At 37.7% G+C, this 17,532-nt stretch overlaps 1 protein-coding gene across 1 annotated transcript in view; it reads left to right on the top strand.

Moving 5' to 3' along the window:
- LOC113058015 (actin-binding LIM protein 3-like) overlaps nt 1-16,999 on the top strand; it is a 35,404-nt gene extending 18,405 nt beyond the window's left edge. Inside the window, exons 10-21 of the mRNA XM_026225685.1 lie at nt 1,106-1,135; nt 1,363-1,492; nt 2,861-2,959; nt 8,024-8,161; nt 9,945-10,015; nt 10,292-10,445; nt 14,988-15,017; nt 15,338-15,393; nt 15,490-15,550; nt 15,677-15,684; nt 16,248-16,328; nt 16,845-16,999. Coding sequence (XP_026081470.1) covers nt 1,106-1,135; nt 1,363-1,492; nt 2,861-2,959; nt 8,024-8,161; nt 9,945-10,015; nt 10,292-10,445; nt 14,988-15,017; nt 15,338-15,393; nt 15,490-15,550; nt 15,677-15,684; nt 16,248-16,328; nt 16,845-16,958 — 972 coding nt within the window. The 3' untranslated portion in view covers nt 16,959-16,999. The remainder of the gene's footprint in view (nt 1-1,105; nt 1,136-1,362; nt 1,493-2,860; nt 2,960-8,023; nt 8,162-9,944; nt 10,016-10,291; nt 10,446-14,987; nt 15,018-15,337; nt 15,394-15,489; nt 15,551-15,676; nt 15,685-16,247; nt 16,329-16,844) is intronic.
- The last annotated feature ends 533 nt before the right edge of the window (nt 17,000-17,532 follow it).

The raw sequence follows: 17,532 nt of genomic DNA, 5'->3' as shown, positions 1-17,532 counted from the left end.
TCCTCCCACTATTAATAGTGAATATGAGTGCTTTTGGTTGAGCCACCTTGCTTTAGTTTGCTTTTGGCAAGCTCTCTGAAAAATGTTAGCGATTTGTGTGATGTGGCTTAAAAGGACAGTTCACCCAAAAATGTGCAATTCTATAATTTACTCCCCCTCATATTGTTTTAAAACTGTATGATGTTTGAGGAACACAAAAGAAGATGTTGAACAGAATGTCGATGCTGCTCTGGTTTTTAATTTGAAGCAAACGGTGACCACAAGCAGCTTAATAATTTTGTTTGTGGTAGATAGAAGAAAAATCATAGAGTTTTAAATGACATGAGACTCATGTATAGTTGGGTGAACTATCTCTTGAATTTATGTTTGCTGAGTAGATAATGGTGAGTTCTACAGTTCTGCAGGAGATGCAAAACAGGTTGGTCTGATCACAGTGGCTCCTTAAAGGGTTAGTTCACCCAAAAATGAAAATGATGTCATTAATAACTCACCCTTATGCTGTTCCAAAAACGTAAGACCTCCTTTTATCTTCGGAACACAGTTTAAGATATTTTAGATTTAGTCCGAGAGCTCTCAGTCACCCCATTGAAGCTGTGTGTACGGTATACTGTCCATATCCAGAAAGGTAAGAAAAACATAATCAAAGTAGTCCATGTGACATCAGAGAGTCAGTTAGAATTTTTTGAAGCATCGAAAATACATTTTGGTCCAAAAATAGCAAAAACGACGACTTTATTCAGCGTTGTCTTCTCTTCCGTGTCTGTGTGAGAGAGAGTTCAAATCAAAGCAGTCTGGATATCCGGTTCGCGAACGAATCGTTCAGTTCACCAAATCGAACTGAATCGTTTTAAATGGTTCGCATCTCTAATAAATTAAATTTCTTAAACTGTCTTCCGAAGATAAAAGGAGGTCTTACATGTTTGGAACAGCATAAGGGTGAGTTATTAATGACATAATTTTCATTTTTGGGCGAACTAACCCTTTAATAACCTCTGTCCTCTTGCTCTTTTCACTCCCCTTACACATTAGATGTCATGGTGAAAGAGGCTTAAGGTTTATCTCTGATTTACTGTTGTACTCACTCTCTCCTTTTTTGTCTCCACAGTCTTTGGGCACACTCTCCCCTTATTCTCAGGTAAAAGTTTTGAGTCAAATTTACTGTTACTCCACAGCAATGTATTTTGCAACCAAGTTATCAATCTGTCTAAAATAGGTTTAGCATGTAAGTGTGTGATTAAGTGTGTTAAATTGACAGTTGTTGTTGCTCTATAAATCATTTTGGGCACTGAGTAAATGATAAAAAAAAATGATATGAAAATATTCTCAGACATAGTTATGAATAATGACATTTTATGTGACTAGGACATGTATGACAGTATGGACATGAGGATGAGAAGATCCTCCAGTCCGGGGTACATAGACTCCCCCACTCACAGCAGACAGGGCATGTCTCCCATCATGCCCCGCTCTCCACAGCACTATTACAGATACGGTGAGTCACTGCTGCTGAGCAGGAACAAAAAATACTCTTTCATCTCTGATTTGTGGGATACTGGGGTAACCAGCTTGCGGCTTCATCATAAAACTATGCAAGTTGACCAGCATTTCTTGCTGGTAAACAACATGGATAGTGGACCAGCACTAACCAGCTTGAATCAGCGTACTGGTCTAAGCTGGTCTTTTCAGCTGGAATGGCTTGAGAACTATTCTGAATATGCAGTATAGTGGAAAATATACTTCATGATTCTTGCTTTGTCTGTATATATAAAATTGTGGTTTGCCATTATATAACAAGGACATAGCAAACACTCTCAGAAAAAAAGTGCAAAACCTTCTGCAAGAGTATTGTTAATGGGGCAGTACCTTTGCATTTAGGTACTAATAGGTAGGCTACTGTACATTTTAGGCACTGATATGTACATTTAAGGTATCAGTATGCATCCTTTATGGGTAAATAAGGTATGAAGGTTTATCTTCACTCCAGTACAGCTTTTGTAACTTTTTTATGAGAGTGTATTGATTGATGTTGAGTACTGATAGTGATTTTAAAGTCAACATGAAATGATATTCACAACCAATTTTACCTCTGTAATGTGACTTATTTACAAGAAAAAGGGATGTTCATGGACATATTATTTATATACTATTATAGTATTTATTCATATTTTGAAGTAGCTTTGTTTTTTATTTTCAGTTTAAATTTTAGTTTTTGTTTTTAGCATTTTATATTTTATATATTTCTATTTAATTTTATTTTATTTCAGTTGTAGTTTTCTAGTACTTTTAGTACTTCAACTTATTTTATTTAGTCACCAATGCAACGTTTCTCAATTCCATTCTCATTTGTTATTATTTGATTTTGAATCAGCTTTATTTAAATCAACGGAAATATATTTAAATTAATTTAGTTGTTAATATCAACACTGCGAAAGACGGTACTTTATTCATCTGGAATTGATTGGATCTTAAAGTTTTGATGTCACCCCAAATGTTATTCAATTTTGATGCAATACATTTTTTATAATAAGATTGTGATTAATTATTTACAACAAGAGCTCAGTAAGGGATTTCATGTTGACTTTAACCAAAATTAGCTTTATAGGCTTTTTTATGTGGGATATGTTTGGCTGTTATTTGGGAGTGTGTCCCGCCATTCCACCCACATACTATGCACCCCTCTGTCTGGCACAGTATGTCTTTTCTTCTGTTTTGAAATGCATACTGTCCCTGCCTGGCTAATCTTGGATCATTGATCTAATGATCGCCGGTGTGATGATTGAGTGTGTGTGGTTAGGGCGCACAGGAAGAGTGCACTCATGCTCTGGTTCTGTTACTGTCATTGGCTTTGGGCTTGCTGCAGGCACTGAGAGTGGCAGAAATTCACCCTATTACAATCAGCTAGATGCCCGGTCCGGCACGCCCACCACAAACCAAGCTCCCAAGCATTTCCATGTTCCAGGTAGGCCAGGCCTCGTCATTCACCTCATTGGCTGCAGTCTACATTGTCATATTCATTCAGCAGTATATATGAATATAATTTAAAGTGTCTTTAATGAATCAAAGTCTCTGTAACTGTTGAATCTGTCTATGCTATACATCTATAGTGTGGCTGTGCTCCTTTTCTGTGTTCTCTTCAACCGTTCCACTCTCCTCCACCTTGCCCTAAAGGTCCCTGGAAGCCTGAAAAGGAAGAACAAAAAAGCATTTCCTGCCCCGTTTACTTTGCTTTCTTCTGCCTGTCACTTACATCTCCTCCACGTTTTATTTCTAATCTCTCCCATCTTTCTTCTCAGCAACAGGGGAGCCCAACATCTACAGGAAGCCTCCCATCTATAAGAGACATGGTATAGTGTACTCGGCCTGCTCTGGCCTGTTTTCCCACACGCTCAGTCCTGAGGCTGTGTGAGCTCATGGGAAAGATGTGTCTGATTAGTGTTAGTGTCCTCCATAGCTGTCCTCCAGCAAACCCTTTAGTCTAAAATACTTTAAGCGAAGTAAGTAGTAGAAGTAGTGAGCAAATGAGGAAGAAAAACAGCTCATTTTAAATTACTAGAAGATTTGGCGGGCAGAAATGAAGTATATACCATGATACACACGTTAGAAGAAGCCTAATACAGTTGCAAGAACACGTATGTGAACCTTTTTAGATTCAACTAGTATTCAGTATAAATTGGTCATTGAATTTGAATAGATGAATACAGTCTGCTTAAACAAATAGTAGACCAACTATTATACATCTTCAGCGAACCAGTGCAAAATTAAAAAGTATGTAAATACTTAAATATATAATAAATGCTTCTTATATAACTACCACAACTTCTATAATTGCAGACCTGCAATGGTCAAAATAAGTTTTGCCTATTCGTTTAAGCAAACTGTGTTTATCTACTATTTTATGACCAATATATTAAGAAGTCCATAGAAATCAAAAGGATTCACATTCTTTATTTCTTGGAACTGTATATTTTAGGCAAAAAAAGGAAAAATAAATTGTCCTTTCTGCTTAAGTATCAGAGTGCATCCTGCTTTCCGTTTCTTGCATGACAGAAGACTGTAGAACTGGCACGAACGCATCCTTGCTTCTATAGGAGGGTGATGAAAAAAGGATGAGACTTGCTTGAGGCATGGTTAAAAGTGGACATGACCCCCTCTGCTGAAGATCAATGGGGAAGTGGCCACATTAGATACCACAGAGAAGCCCCACTGAATTATACTCAACGCTGTTGAGAAACCGCTGTTAGGAAGGCAAACCTGTTTAAGCATGACATGAGCAAGCGTGAAAGTCTAAACATCCTATGGTAGTTCACAGAGTTCAAATGGCAGCAATATTGTTTCTGATAACACACTGTATGTTACATGTACTGTAAGGACTAGGTAGTACCTACACTACTTCTGTTAGTTATTTGGTGGCAATCCTTTGATAGATTTTTGTTTATGTGCATATCTTTGTCTGTTTATTTATACATTTACAATCTCACAAGTTTTTGTCAAGTACATTGGTTGGTATGTCCTCAAAATGCCATGAACTCTAACCCCCTTTAACTCAACAATAGTAATAGTACATCTTTCCCTTAACTGCATGTCTGTGTGTGTGTATTTATGTGTGTATATTCTGTACAAATGTGCATTACAGGCTTGTGCCATTTTACGTATGATTAATTATGATCCTTGTTTTTGATTATAACAAAATAAAAAATGATAACATTATACTTGATATGTTTTAAAAATAATAAAGTTGGTTAATGGGTAATAAACGGTTCAATATTCAGGATTGTTTCTGGGCTCAGCAGTTCAGATTTTTTTGTCATGCCAATGTTTTCACACCACCAAAAAGTTATGTATTTTAATGTAATCCAAAAAATATTATTTCATACTTGTCAGGAACAAAAATGTATTAATTACTTTTTGAAATAAGTAAATGCAAGTTACTTTGTTTTCCCATTTATTCACTGATACCTTATTAATATCAATTTTGGTGTGAAAGCTCTAAGAGTACACAAAATATATATTTTATTTATTTATTTATTTATTTATTTATTTATTTATTTATTTATTATTATTATTATTATTATTATTAAAAAAACAAATAACTACGCCCAACCCAGATGACAAAAAGTAACGCAAAAGCAATGTAGAGCAATACTTAGCATAAAAATAACTAAGTAATGCAAGTTATTAGTTACTTTTTATGGAGTAACGCATTATAATAATGCATTACTTTTAATAGTGATTTTCTCCAACACTAATAATAATACAAATAATGATAATAAATGAAACATGTTTTATGTTGGCAAATATCAAAAGGCAAATTTTCACGGCAATCAGCTGGCTTGAAACTATTGAGTCCTGTAATATATACTGTATCTAGGACCAGCTATAATCTCTGTCCACATTTTCTTTAGGGAAAATTATGAAATTGCTTTAAACAGGGTAGGGTGTGCAATACTGTCAGTTTTCTGTGCAGTTCTGACCTTTTTTGAGGGATAAAATCTGTGGAATGAGTTGAAGTATACTAAATGGAGTTAAATGGAATGAAGCAGACTAGACATTTATTGGTTTCTAACAGCATCAAATTAGCTTAAATGTTTAAAAGACAAACACATGGAGGACAGGGGATGTATAGAATGTTTTTGAATGATGGCTGTTTGAGTTTTTCAAAGCTTCTGGCCGAGATTCTGTGTAGGCCTGCCAGTTAGTATGGACAGTATACAACCACAGAGATCTAGAAGGCATAAGGGAGATTAATTTGTTTCAGAGTTTTGCCCAGAGCTGCACTAATTCTGCAGATTTATTTACTTGCCAGTTCAGATACTTGCACAGTCCATCAAGTTATCTCTACGAAAGGTCAGAATTGAGCTTGTTGGCTCAGTTTACATTCTGTGTGTATTTGCGTGTATCCTCGTGTCACAAGCCTGTAATGAACACTTTACAAGGAATATTTTGCTACCCATATGGTGGATGTGCATGTGTAAGTGAAAAGTGTTGTATTGTTGAAGATGTCTAGCTGTGTTTCTGCAGAAGATTTTTTGCTTCTCTGCCATGTGGGTACCAAACTTAAAATCTCACTGAAGACTCTTTGGGATTCAAATATTTCTTCCCTTATTCTTTTTTCCCTTGTTTTTTTTCCCCCACACCACCTTAAATACAATTCCCTCCACCTCTACTTTCCTCGGTCACCATTCACTCTGTAAGTATTCTCTCTCCCTGCACATCTGTCTGTCTGCGTTTTGGGTTGTGTGTTTGTTCGCTTGTTCTCTAGTCCCTCACTTGCATTCCGTTTCTCATCCCTGTGAAGTCTTTTCCATTAGGGATTGGTAATATTCTGTGAGGCCTGTGCTTCTGTATTTGTGTTGAATCTTCTTGTGTGTGTTGTTATATATGGATGGGAGTTCAGTGCTGTTTTTGACTGGTGTTGCTTTAGATTTGAAAGGCAATATGTCAATGTATGTGTCAATATAAAGTGTTTTCTGTGCTTATTCAATATCTCATTTCTATGAATACAGATGCTTAATATTGAGTTTTGTGGACTGTGTTAAAGTTATTTCCTAACATTTTGTGAGCGTTGTATTTCTTTCTTTCTTTATTTTTTCTGATGCCCCCTTAACGCCTAGCATTGCATTAGCATTAGCGTTATGTAGGTTGAGTTCCAAATTTGTCTTTAATGATTGAATAGAGATCTAGGGCCCTATCTTGCACCCAGCGCAATTGACTTTGTACACAGACGCATGTGTCATTCCTATTTTGCACCCGCGCAAAGCACGCTTTTCCCTCCACAGAAGCACGTCGCTAAACTAGTGAATGAACTTGCGCTCCCTGGGCGGTTCAGCGCAAAAAAGGAGGCGTGTTCCGGCGCAAACAATCCCTGGTGCTATTTTGCTGTTCCATTAAACAATTGCGCCACTGACCAGAAAAAACCTAGTCTAAAGTCAGTGGCGCGTTGCGCGTTGTTCATTATGCTATTTTAAGGGCGCATGCTTGACCATAATGTATAGCGTGCACAACGCGCATACACTTTGCTCATGTAATCTACACAGATGCAACAGTTATTTTTGCAAATCATAAATTGTTACACTAAAAAAAATATTAACACATGAGATGACGGAAATCATTGTGGTGTATTTTGGGTGGGTTTCTCCCATCCCCATACAACACAACTTCTCTGTCTTTCACTGCTCTTACAAGAACATCAGTCTCCTCGGCTGTGAACCGCTCCTGGCGTGCGCCTGGTAAATACGCCATAATAATAGCAATCCATAATGGAACTTGCGCACCTGCTTTTAAAGGGAATGTTGGATGACGCTCTGATTGGTTTATTTCACGTTACGCCCAAACCACACCTATGAATAATGAAGCTACTTCAGACCAACCCACTTTAGATTTGCGCCGGGCGCAAGAGCCATTTATCCCGCCGGGAAAATAGCAACAGCGCCGAGACCCGCCCACAAAGTTACTTGCGCTTCGCGCTTTGACACTTGCGTTTCAGATCGTTAAAATAGGGCCCCTAGTCTCCCACACAGAATTTTTTTAACGGATAATTAAAAATGCAAAACAATGATTTTGACAGGAAAAAAACTAAAACAGTATACTGTAGCATTATTTTATTTTTGAACAGAAAAAAAAAATTATCTTATCTACTGTTTACCTACAGTATATTAAATAATTTCACCAATAAAGGACGTTAATATTGTCTAGAAGGGGGAAAAAAGTGTGGTGTCCGTGTGAAAATAGACTAGAAAAAGCACTGAGGATTTGAGAAGCAAAATGAGATTCCAATTGCAGTTCAGAGTAATGCATTGAATAATGTTCAAATCAGGTGATGAGATATACTTTTAGGACCTTCTAAAAGTAGGTCATGTTCATGATCACCAAAAATTTTGGTTGCACTTACAGCTGGTTTTTGATGTGGATTGTGCGATCACTGAAATGCATACTAATGTTAGATGTAAAGGGGGCTTGATTGTACTATGTGCTGTTATATCTCAAGCTTTTTCAAAGATATAATCTTGACACACTCTCTCCACAGGCAATCACTGCAATCCAGCAACCAAGAGCAAGACCAGTGAGGACATTGTCCATTCTTCCAAATTACCATCAGCCTACTCGCCTGAACACTACCAGCACTCAGAGTCTGATAACTACCATTACACCAGCTCTCCTAAATGTAAGTGATGAATGTATTCATTATGTCCTATGTGTTCAGTTCACTGGCCTCACAGCGCTTTCCTGTCCCTCCCACCTGCCACAATCATTCCAAAATGTTCCAAATACAGGGACGTCAATAAAGATCCTATAGTCTCTGAATATGGAGTACATTAAGTATGTCATAATAATAATGCATTTATGTGTTGCTGATAATCAAGCGCACAACATAGGAGAATCCCAACACACAGTCTTTAAAGAGCCAGTAAGATGAAAATTCTAAGCTTCCTATCACTGTTTATAAGTCCTGTACATTAGGTTTAAATCCATCCAAGGTTAAAAAACATTGTCATTTTGTCAAAATATCATTTTAAAATTACCTCAATTCTCAGAGATCCCCAAACGGTTCACGCGAAGCTGTTCAAAAGATTCAGCAAAATTATTAAACCTGAGGGCTTAAAAAGACAGATGATAATTAACTGAAACAGAACAGATTTGGAGAACTAATTAACAACCAAGGAGACTAACTTGCATAAACACAGGCGAACGGGAACAAGGAAAACCAAAAGGCAAAGAAACTAAACAGGGGCCGTAACAGTATTATATTGCAGAGCAGTTCCTTTTCCAATTGAGCAGTCCCATATGCATAGTAGTGATTTAATACAAAATATCTTAACCTGCTTAACCTGTTCCACTAAATAATGCTTTATAAATACCCATAATTTGGAATACTCAAACTAATCAAGAACATCTAAATAAACACACAAAAGCAAATTTTCTTTTTTTATTGAATTGTTTTACAGAAAAATTCAATTTTAATAAAAAAATTGTGCGAATCTAATTTGACAAGGACATGTATTATACTAAACCTGAAGCCAAACTAAACTATTAATTTACCAAAAAAAAAAGAATAATACAGAAACTTGAGATGCTGTATCACCGCAGATTTTTGTTTGTTGAACACAAAGTACAAAGTACATGAGGAAAAAAGGGAGAAAACATGACCATTTTGCGTAAAATAAAATAAAACTTTTCAATACCGACCAGATACATTACTGATTTCGGCGGAAACTTTTTTTTTTTAAATGGTGTTTATCTATATATATTGTGACGAGTCAGCTGCCTTCTCCCTGATAATCATCAGCATCCCGTCCTAAATCGCCACCCCTGTGATGGGGCACACCTGACGTAAATGGAGCCTCATCACTGCCGCTGTTTGAAAGCCCAACGCCCCTCGCCTCAGGAGACCGGTCTCTTCCCCGTGCATGTACACTGGTGTCCTCGTGGGTCCAGGAAGGGTGCGTTGAAGGACTCCCACGCCACCAGAGAAGTGCAAGGACGCGGCCGCTAGAAGAAGCCACCACCGTACGAACCCCGGACCGAAGAGGGGAGCGCGTTTGGCCACCGGACTCCACCCATTACCTGGACCCTTCCTTCATGAACACTGTCCAACCCACACAAGCCCCAAAGCATGATGAGGACACCAGATCCCCTGTTTATTTTGGACACTCTTCCCCTTTGGCCACGTTTATTACCTCTTTTTGTTTTATTTTCTGTTAATAAAAGCCTCTCCGAGGCCTGACGCCACACCCACTGTGTTTGTCATTTGCTCCTCCAACCACTATATATATATATATATATATATATATATATATATATACACACACACACACACACACACACACACATTGTATAGCATATTTTACTGTCATTCTCCCTTTAGATGCTTAAACAATTGTTTTTTTTTCTTCACCAAGACAAATTATTTCACTCTCTCTTTCTCTCATAATATCTTTCCCTCTCAGCTTTACGTGCTATTCGGAGAAGGTACTCATCAGGTGGAGAAGAGGATGGCTGGAGTCACGGTCTTCAAAGAGTAAGCCAATAAGGCACCCGTCTCTTTACTTTCACAGTGCCCTCTAATCAGTAATTAAAGCTTGGGTTAATTAAATAATTACATATAACTTGCCTGGGTTTGATAATCTATGATCTGTCATAAAGTTAAAGCCCATCTGTCTACTGAGATTTACATTTAACCATTTTTTAAATCTAGCCACTAAGCATCAAGTGCTGATCACTCTTAGTATCGCAGGATGCTCACTCATTATTTAATTTGTTTCTGTCTTCCTCTTTCTCTCTCTCTGTGTCTCAGATTCAGGGTGGTATCGGTAGGATGATCTTGAAGGAGGAGATGAAAGCCCGCTCCGGTTCCTATGACAACGACCCCTGGGGCAGCGCACGGAACTCCCGCAGTGGGAGCAGGGAGATGTTGCACAGCATGGGCCACAACAACACAGTTAACGGCTGTAAGTACTTCACTTGAGATGCTGTATGACCGCAGATTATAGAGATGTGTGTTCGGAGGGGGTTGCTAAAGGGTCATCAGTAACAGAGCATGGCATATTATATTGGTCACTGCATTTGATTAAGACTTATTATATATTGTTGATATTGTTATATAATATTGTTGTAGTATACTTACCCACTTTTTTATCACTATCTTTTTGTTCGTTGTCTGTCATTTCGAAGCTTAAGTTGCATACGTTTTTCTTTAATTTCTTTAATTCTAATTATCGATTTGACCCTGTAGACACCATAATCCCACTCTGTCTCTCTCCAGCTTTCTGTGTTCTTTTTCTTTTTTATGGTGGGCGTATACGCAGTTGGCTAGAGCAGAGCTGATTGGGGAGAACGAATGTGTGCTCACTCTATTGGTTAGTAAGTCTGTCACTCAAGGCTGGCAGTCATGCATATCATCTGGAACAGAGTAATAACGTGTCCACATCACAGGCTTTGTGATTAGCAAATTGCAACATCTTAAATTGCAGTTGCGATTCGATTTCGATTAATTGCACAGGCCTACATTTGATCTGGACAGCAACAGGTCCGGTGTGGTTTTGACTGCATGCAGTATGGGAGTTGCTTTGCTTGCCTTCAGTATGTCTGTCATTATTCAGCGTAGGGCAGCATGGTCAATGAAGGTTTGGCACAGAGCCATCTAATTAAGGCAGTGGAGCTGTGGAACGCTTTACAGTGAAGGCAGACTTTAGTTAATGGTGACACGGCCAGCATATGATGATATACTGTAGGACTGTGATGCTGGGAGAAGGAATTCTGAAGGGTTTAAGGAATAGTGCAGACACAGCAAAAATTAAATAAAATATTACAACACTACAGCAATGCGGTGCACCTGTTCTGGTTATTTCTTTGTCTCTAGCTCTTTTTTCACATACACACACACTTCTCCCTGTTGCTTTATATTAACACTCAATCTGACCTTTCTATATCCAACAACCTAATATTTTAGTAAATGCGTGTGTGTGTGTGTGTGTGTGTGTATGTATGTATATATATTAGTGGTGGGCCGTTATCGGCGTTAACGTGCTCCGTTAACGTGCTCCGTTAACGTGAGACTCTTATCGGGCGATAAAAAAAAATATGGCCGTTAATCTATTCTCAAAATTGGGTTAGGAGCTGGGTCTATACTAGGCAAGCTATGATGACTTTCACCTTGATATTTTAGAACAGATGTATACCTAGCCGAATCTGTAGGGAGCAAGAATGAGTCTTAAAACCTGTGTGTATGCCTACTGTGAAATTATTGTGAAAACGTGACGTGGTAAGATGTCGCCGGGTTTGCTTCAGGGATTTTTTTTTTTTTTTTTTTTAAGAAGCTTCCCAATAGAAACCTCAACAAGACGCACGCCTGTTTCACACATACTCTGTCTGCAGTGTGTATGCAGTCCGTTTTTGTGTATGTGGTGCAGAAGCAGCACGGACTCCTACTCATTGTGCTTTCACACAGGATGCGTTTGCAGTCCGCTACTCGGTACGTGAACGATCGCTGCACTGCTGCAGACGCACCGCTCCTGGAACGCACTGCGGACCGCAACTGTGTGAGCGCTGGAATCTGTTAACATGGGTACATAAAAAAATACAAAACGCATACGCACTGCAGACGGATGATGTGTGAAACAGGCATAAGGTTGTTTGCACGTTGTGCACTGTGGAATTAGTTTACAGCTTTCTCAAGCAGTTTGTGATGCATTTTGGAAACAGGAGATGAGCCCCTGGTCTAATGCACCACCTGTCTTGAGAAACCCGTTCTCAAAGAATTAACATTACTTTTAGTCATTATTTTATTTGGGTAGCATAAATATTCTGAATGCCTTAGGCAGAACTCAAATGAGCCATTTTAATCTAGATTAATCTAGATTAATTCCAAGGTTACAGTGAGATTAATCTAGATTAAAAAAGTTCATCTATGCCCACCACTAATATATATATATATATATATATATATATATATATATATATATATATATATATATATATATATATATATATATATATATATATATATATATATATATATAACAGGTGCATCTCAATAAATTAGAATGTTTTGGAAAAGTTCATTTCAGTAATTCAACTCAAATTGTGAAAATCATGTATTAAAAAAATCAGTGCACACAGACTAAAGTAGTTTAAGTCTTTGGTTCTTTTAATTGTGATGATATTGACTCACATTTAACACAAACCCACCAATTCACAGTCTCAATAAATTAGAATATGGTGACATGTCAATAAGCTAATCAACTTAAAACACCTGCAAAGGTTTCCTGAGCCTTCAAAATGGTCTCTTAGTTTGGTTCACTAGGCTACACAATCATGGGGAAGGCTGCTGATCTGACGGTTGTTCAGAAGACAATCATTGACACCCTTCACTAGGAGGTTGCCAAACATTAATTGCCAAAGAAGCTGGCTGTTCACAGAGTGCTGTATCCAAGCATGTTAACAGAAAGTTGAGTGGAAGGAAAAAGTGTGGAAGAAAAACATGCACAACCAACCAAGAGAACCGCAGCCTTATGAGGATTGTCAAGCAAAATCGATTCAAGAATTTGAGTGAACTTCATAAGCAACAGACTGAGGCTGGGGTCAAGGCATCAAGAGCCACCACACACAGACGTGTCAAGGAATTTACCTGGGCAAAGGAGAAGAAGAACTGGACTGTTGCCCAGTGGTCCAAAATCCTCTTTTCAGATGAGAGCAAGTTTTGTATTTCATTTGGAAACCAAGGTCCTAGAGTCTGGAGGAAGGGTGGAGAAGCTCATAGCCCAAGTTGCTTGAAGTCGAGTGTTAAGGTTTCACAGTCTGTGATGATTTGGGATGAAATGTATTGTATTTTTTGAAAACCAAAGTCACTGCACCTATTTACCAAGACATTTTGGAGCACTTCATTCTTCTTCTGCTGACCAGCTTTTTGAAGATGCGGAATTCATTTTCCAGCAGAATTTGGCACCTGCCCACACTGCCAAAAGCACCATAAGTTGGTTAAATGAACATCGTGTGTGTGTGTGTGTGTGTGTGTGTGTGCTCTTGTTTTTGTGTTTCTTGTATCAGGACACAACTCTGTATAATGACATGGGTATGACAAAGGTATTACAAGGAGAGGGTGACTTATGAGGACATAACCCATGTCCCCATTTTTCAAAACACTTATAAATCATACAGAATGAGTTTTTTTTTGAGAAAGTAAAAATGCACAAAGTTTCCTGTGAGGGTTAGGTTTAGGGGTAGGGTTGGAGAAGGGCCATAGAATATACAGTTTCTACAGTATAAAAACCATTACGCCTATGGGATGTCCCCACTTTTCACTAAAAACAAACGTGTGTGTGTGTGTGTGTGTGTGGTGAAATATTTTCCATATTTATTTGATAAATGGGGTTGATAACTGTATCTGTCTTCACTTAATAACTTTCCTACATTACAACCCACCTTTCACCCCTACTCTTTCTTTTTTCATCTCATTTTATTCTTTTCCTCTTTCTTCATCCCTCCTCATGTGCATGTGAGCGGGTTGCTCTCCTTAATTCTATTTCTGTGTATCTCATGGGGAAGTGCATGATGCATCTGGAATTATCCCTTCATCCCCTCCCTCTCTTTAGTTCCCTGTTTTCCTCCCCTGTCTGTACATGGATCTGGCTTCACTATTCCTGCTTTGCCCTCCCCCATATCCATCGCTACACTTCACAATGCCTGGTGCAACCCATGCTGGTGTCCCATGTCTTCTTTTATTCATGAATAGAAATGGGTAGTATTTACTGCACAGCACAGGAAATAAATCAAGGGGAAGTTTGGGAGTAACATTGTAGATCCAATTCATACAACTGAGGTAAAACACTTTATTACAGTGGTGACATCCTGGAAGGTTAAGACAGGCAGGATATGAACATTTAATCTCATATTTAATTTGTATATGCATGAAATATGTATATGTTTTAATTTATTTATGCTACCAAAAGTTTTTCGGTTAAATATATATTCACACTTTTTCATGTCAAGTTTCTAATTGAGTTTCTTCCTTTTCATCCGTAACGTTCCTTTTGTTACCCTTGCTTTATCCTTTTCTTTTTTTTCTGTACACTGCCATGGCTTTTTTTCCATTCATCAGCATTCTTCAGGCTCATTGAGCGCTTTAATGTGCCGTGTTTCAGTGAGACTCGTGAGCAGCTTACTCTCTGCTCTATTTGTGATCGTTTTGAGACTTTTCCGATGGTTTTTTTCTGTGGTCCTAAAACGCAGCGGACTCAGACACAGAGGTCTGACCTGATGGCAGACATAAGGAGCTTAGTACCAGTCTACACAGCAGCACATTATGTACCAATAACTGCATATTTGGCCTATTGCACACTATGCACATGTTAGTTTGTTTAAGGGGAAATGTTTCTTATAGTGAACTGCTATTGCTTCACTTGACCCAATTTAGTGATTTTAATTTATTATTAACATAGAATTAATTATCAGATTAGTGAAGAGATTATAATATTTATTTCTCTTTCCTTCAGCTCCTCGGACAAACTTTGCAGTTGAGAATGGTGAGTGGCCATATACTCCTGAGAATTGCTGGGTGCTCATATTATGGTTTTGGCAAGATATGTGATTCTCATAATTATTTGGCAAGGCTTTTGACCCCAGGGAGACTGTGTCTGTAGTCTGTAGTTAATTTATTTTGCATAAATAAAAAAACAGATAAATATTTGCAGTTGTCGACACAGATTCCAGCCTGGTCGCTAGCGCCCTCTACTGTGCACTTATGGACAAAGCAGTCAAAATTTAACAAACCTTTTCCTAAATAGTGAGGTTGTTTCATAAATGTATGTTAATTGTTCTGTCTTATTATTATTTCTATTTGAAGACTACATATCCAAGTCAGCTTCTTTGCCTGGATATGGCAGGAATGGATTGCACAGGGTAAGTTTCACTAAACAGAGCATTTAAAGCAGATGGGTTGGAAATGTCATTTAAACCTTTAGCCACAATTTGTTTGCCTGTCTATTTATCTCCCAGCCACAAAGTGCAGACTACTATCAGTATGACAGTGGCAATGAAGTCAACTGGGGAAACAGAGGTAAGTAAAGGAGTTGTTTCCCCTACTTTTTACAAAATGCTTATTTTGCTGACATATTTGAGAATAAAATTATTTGTACAGAAATGAGTTCTGACATTAAAAGCTTTTTATTTTCTTTCCCAACAGAGTACAAGGTAAGGATGATGGTTTAGCATTACCAGAGGATTCAAGAGGGCCCAGAGAGACACTAAAACATCCTGATACAGAGGCACCTCTGAAACATTAGCCCACTGTCCACTCCAGAGGAAAACCTAGCCATAGTATGTCAGTCTAATGAATCATGATAGGTCAAAGCAATGCTGGTCAAAGCATGCAGAAACCAGAGGATGGAAAATTAATGCTTCCAGGTCATAAGGTCACAGTGTCATTTCCCCAGCTGGCCCTTAGTGAGTTGGAGACTGCAGGGGGCATGGAGAGGGCAGGAGTTTGTCTGACCCGTTTGCTTCTGGTTGGTCAGGAATATATTGTTCTGCTTCCTGTCTCAGTTATAGCTTCTGTGCCAGATACTTTGAAAGTGAGAGGAAAAGGAGGTCCACCAATGCACAGCTTGCTCTGAGAACAATGCTTAGCTTTCCATTACCAATCTATGAAAGAAAATTTCACAGAGCCAGGACAGTTATTTGTAAATAAATGAATATAAGTTTCAATATTTACGTATTTTGAATTTAATTAAATGCATGGCTAACTTTCATTACAGATCTACTCATATGAAGCACTTCTTGTGACCTCCAGGGGGCGTAACAGGTTACCAAAGGATGTAGACCGGGCCAGATTGGAGGTAAACTATGTATTATTACAGCATGTAACAGTTTTAATATATTTGTATTATATAAATTCTAAACGATATATTGTATAAATACACTGCTGTTCAAATGTTTGATTGTTTGAAAGAAAAATCATTCTTAATATACTTACCACCCAATAAGTAATTACTATACAGCAGAGATACATTAAATTGATCAGAACTCATAGTAAAGAAGTTTACAATGTTACAAAAAGATTTCTTTTTAAAACGAACGCTGTTCTTCTACAGAAATAATTGACATGTTAAAATATATATTATATACAGAAAACAATTATTTTATATTGCCGTAATATTTCTCAATATTATTATTTCTACTGTTTTTGTTATTAAATTATTGTAGATTTGGTCAGCATGAGAGAACATAAGATCTATCTAGCTATCTCTATATATAGTAAATATGTAATATTATAACGATATTTAATAATTGCTTACAAATAATGAACACATGGACGACTAGATGGACATACTGAATTTTCCTTTTCATTTTAGCGACATCTTTCCCCTGAGGAGTTCTATCAGGTGTTTGGGATGACGATGGTTGAGTTTGACCGTCTGGCACTGTGGAAGAGGAACGAGATGAAGAAACAAGCCCGGCTGTTCTAACATCTCTGTCCCACACGCACACAGAGACCTGAATACCTGTTCCAGTCTAACTAACATATAGTCATGACTGGTCTGTACCTAGAAAAAGTGCTGCTGTTCTTTGTGACAGATGCATATATATGATCAGACAGGCTAGAAGAAAAAAAAACTGAAAGAAAGACAGAAAAAAATAACATAAACAGAAGGGTGGGAACATTTTAGTTTTACTTGAGTGTAAAGTGGTTCTAGGACACATTTTATTTTGTTTCTGAATGACAAGACGAAGGAATCAGGATTTGTAAGGATTTGAATTTTGCCTTATGTTCTCTATTCATTTATGCACCAGCAAAGTGAGTGAACAGAATGTAAATATGACTAATAAAACTATAATGAGAGTGGATGAATCATTTGAAATCACCCATCAAGTACATTATTAAGTAATATTTAATTTGAAAGGTTATAAAATGATATTTTTCTGTCCTTTTATTTCACTATTTTACAAGGACTACATAAGTTAAGGTGGACTGAAATAAGAGCTGATGTGCTTGACAAAGAATACCAAAGTCTGACTGTTATTTGTGAAGTAAGCAGACGA

The sequence above is a fragment of the Carassius auratus genome, chromosome 39, assembly GCF_003368295.1.
Source record: "Carassius auratus strain Wakin chromosome 39, ASM336829v1, whole genome shotgun sequence".
NCBI lineage: Eukaryota > Metazoa > Chordata > Actinopteri > Cypriniformes > Cyprinidae > Carassius > Carassius auratus.
Note: the sequence above shows the minus strand (reverse complement) of the source record. Positions and strands in the feature narration are given on the sequence as shown.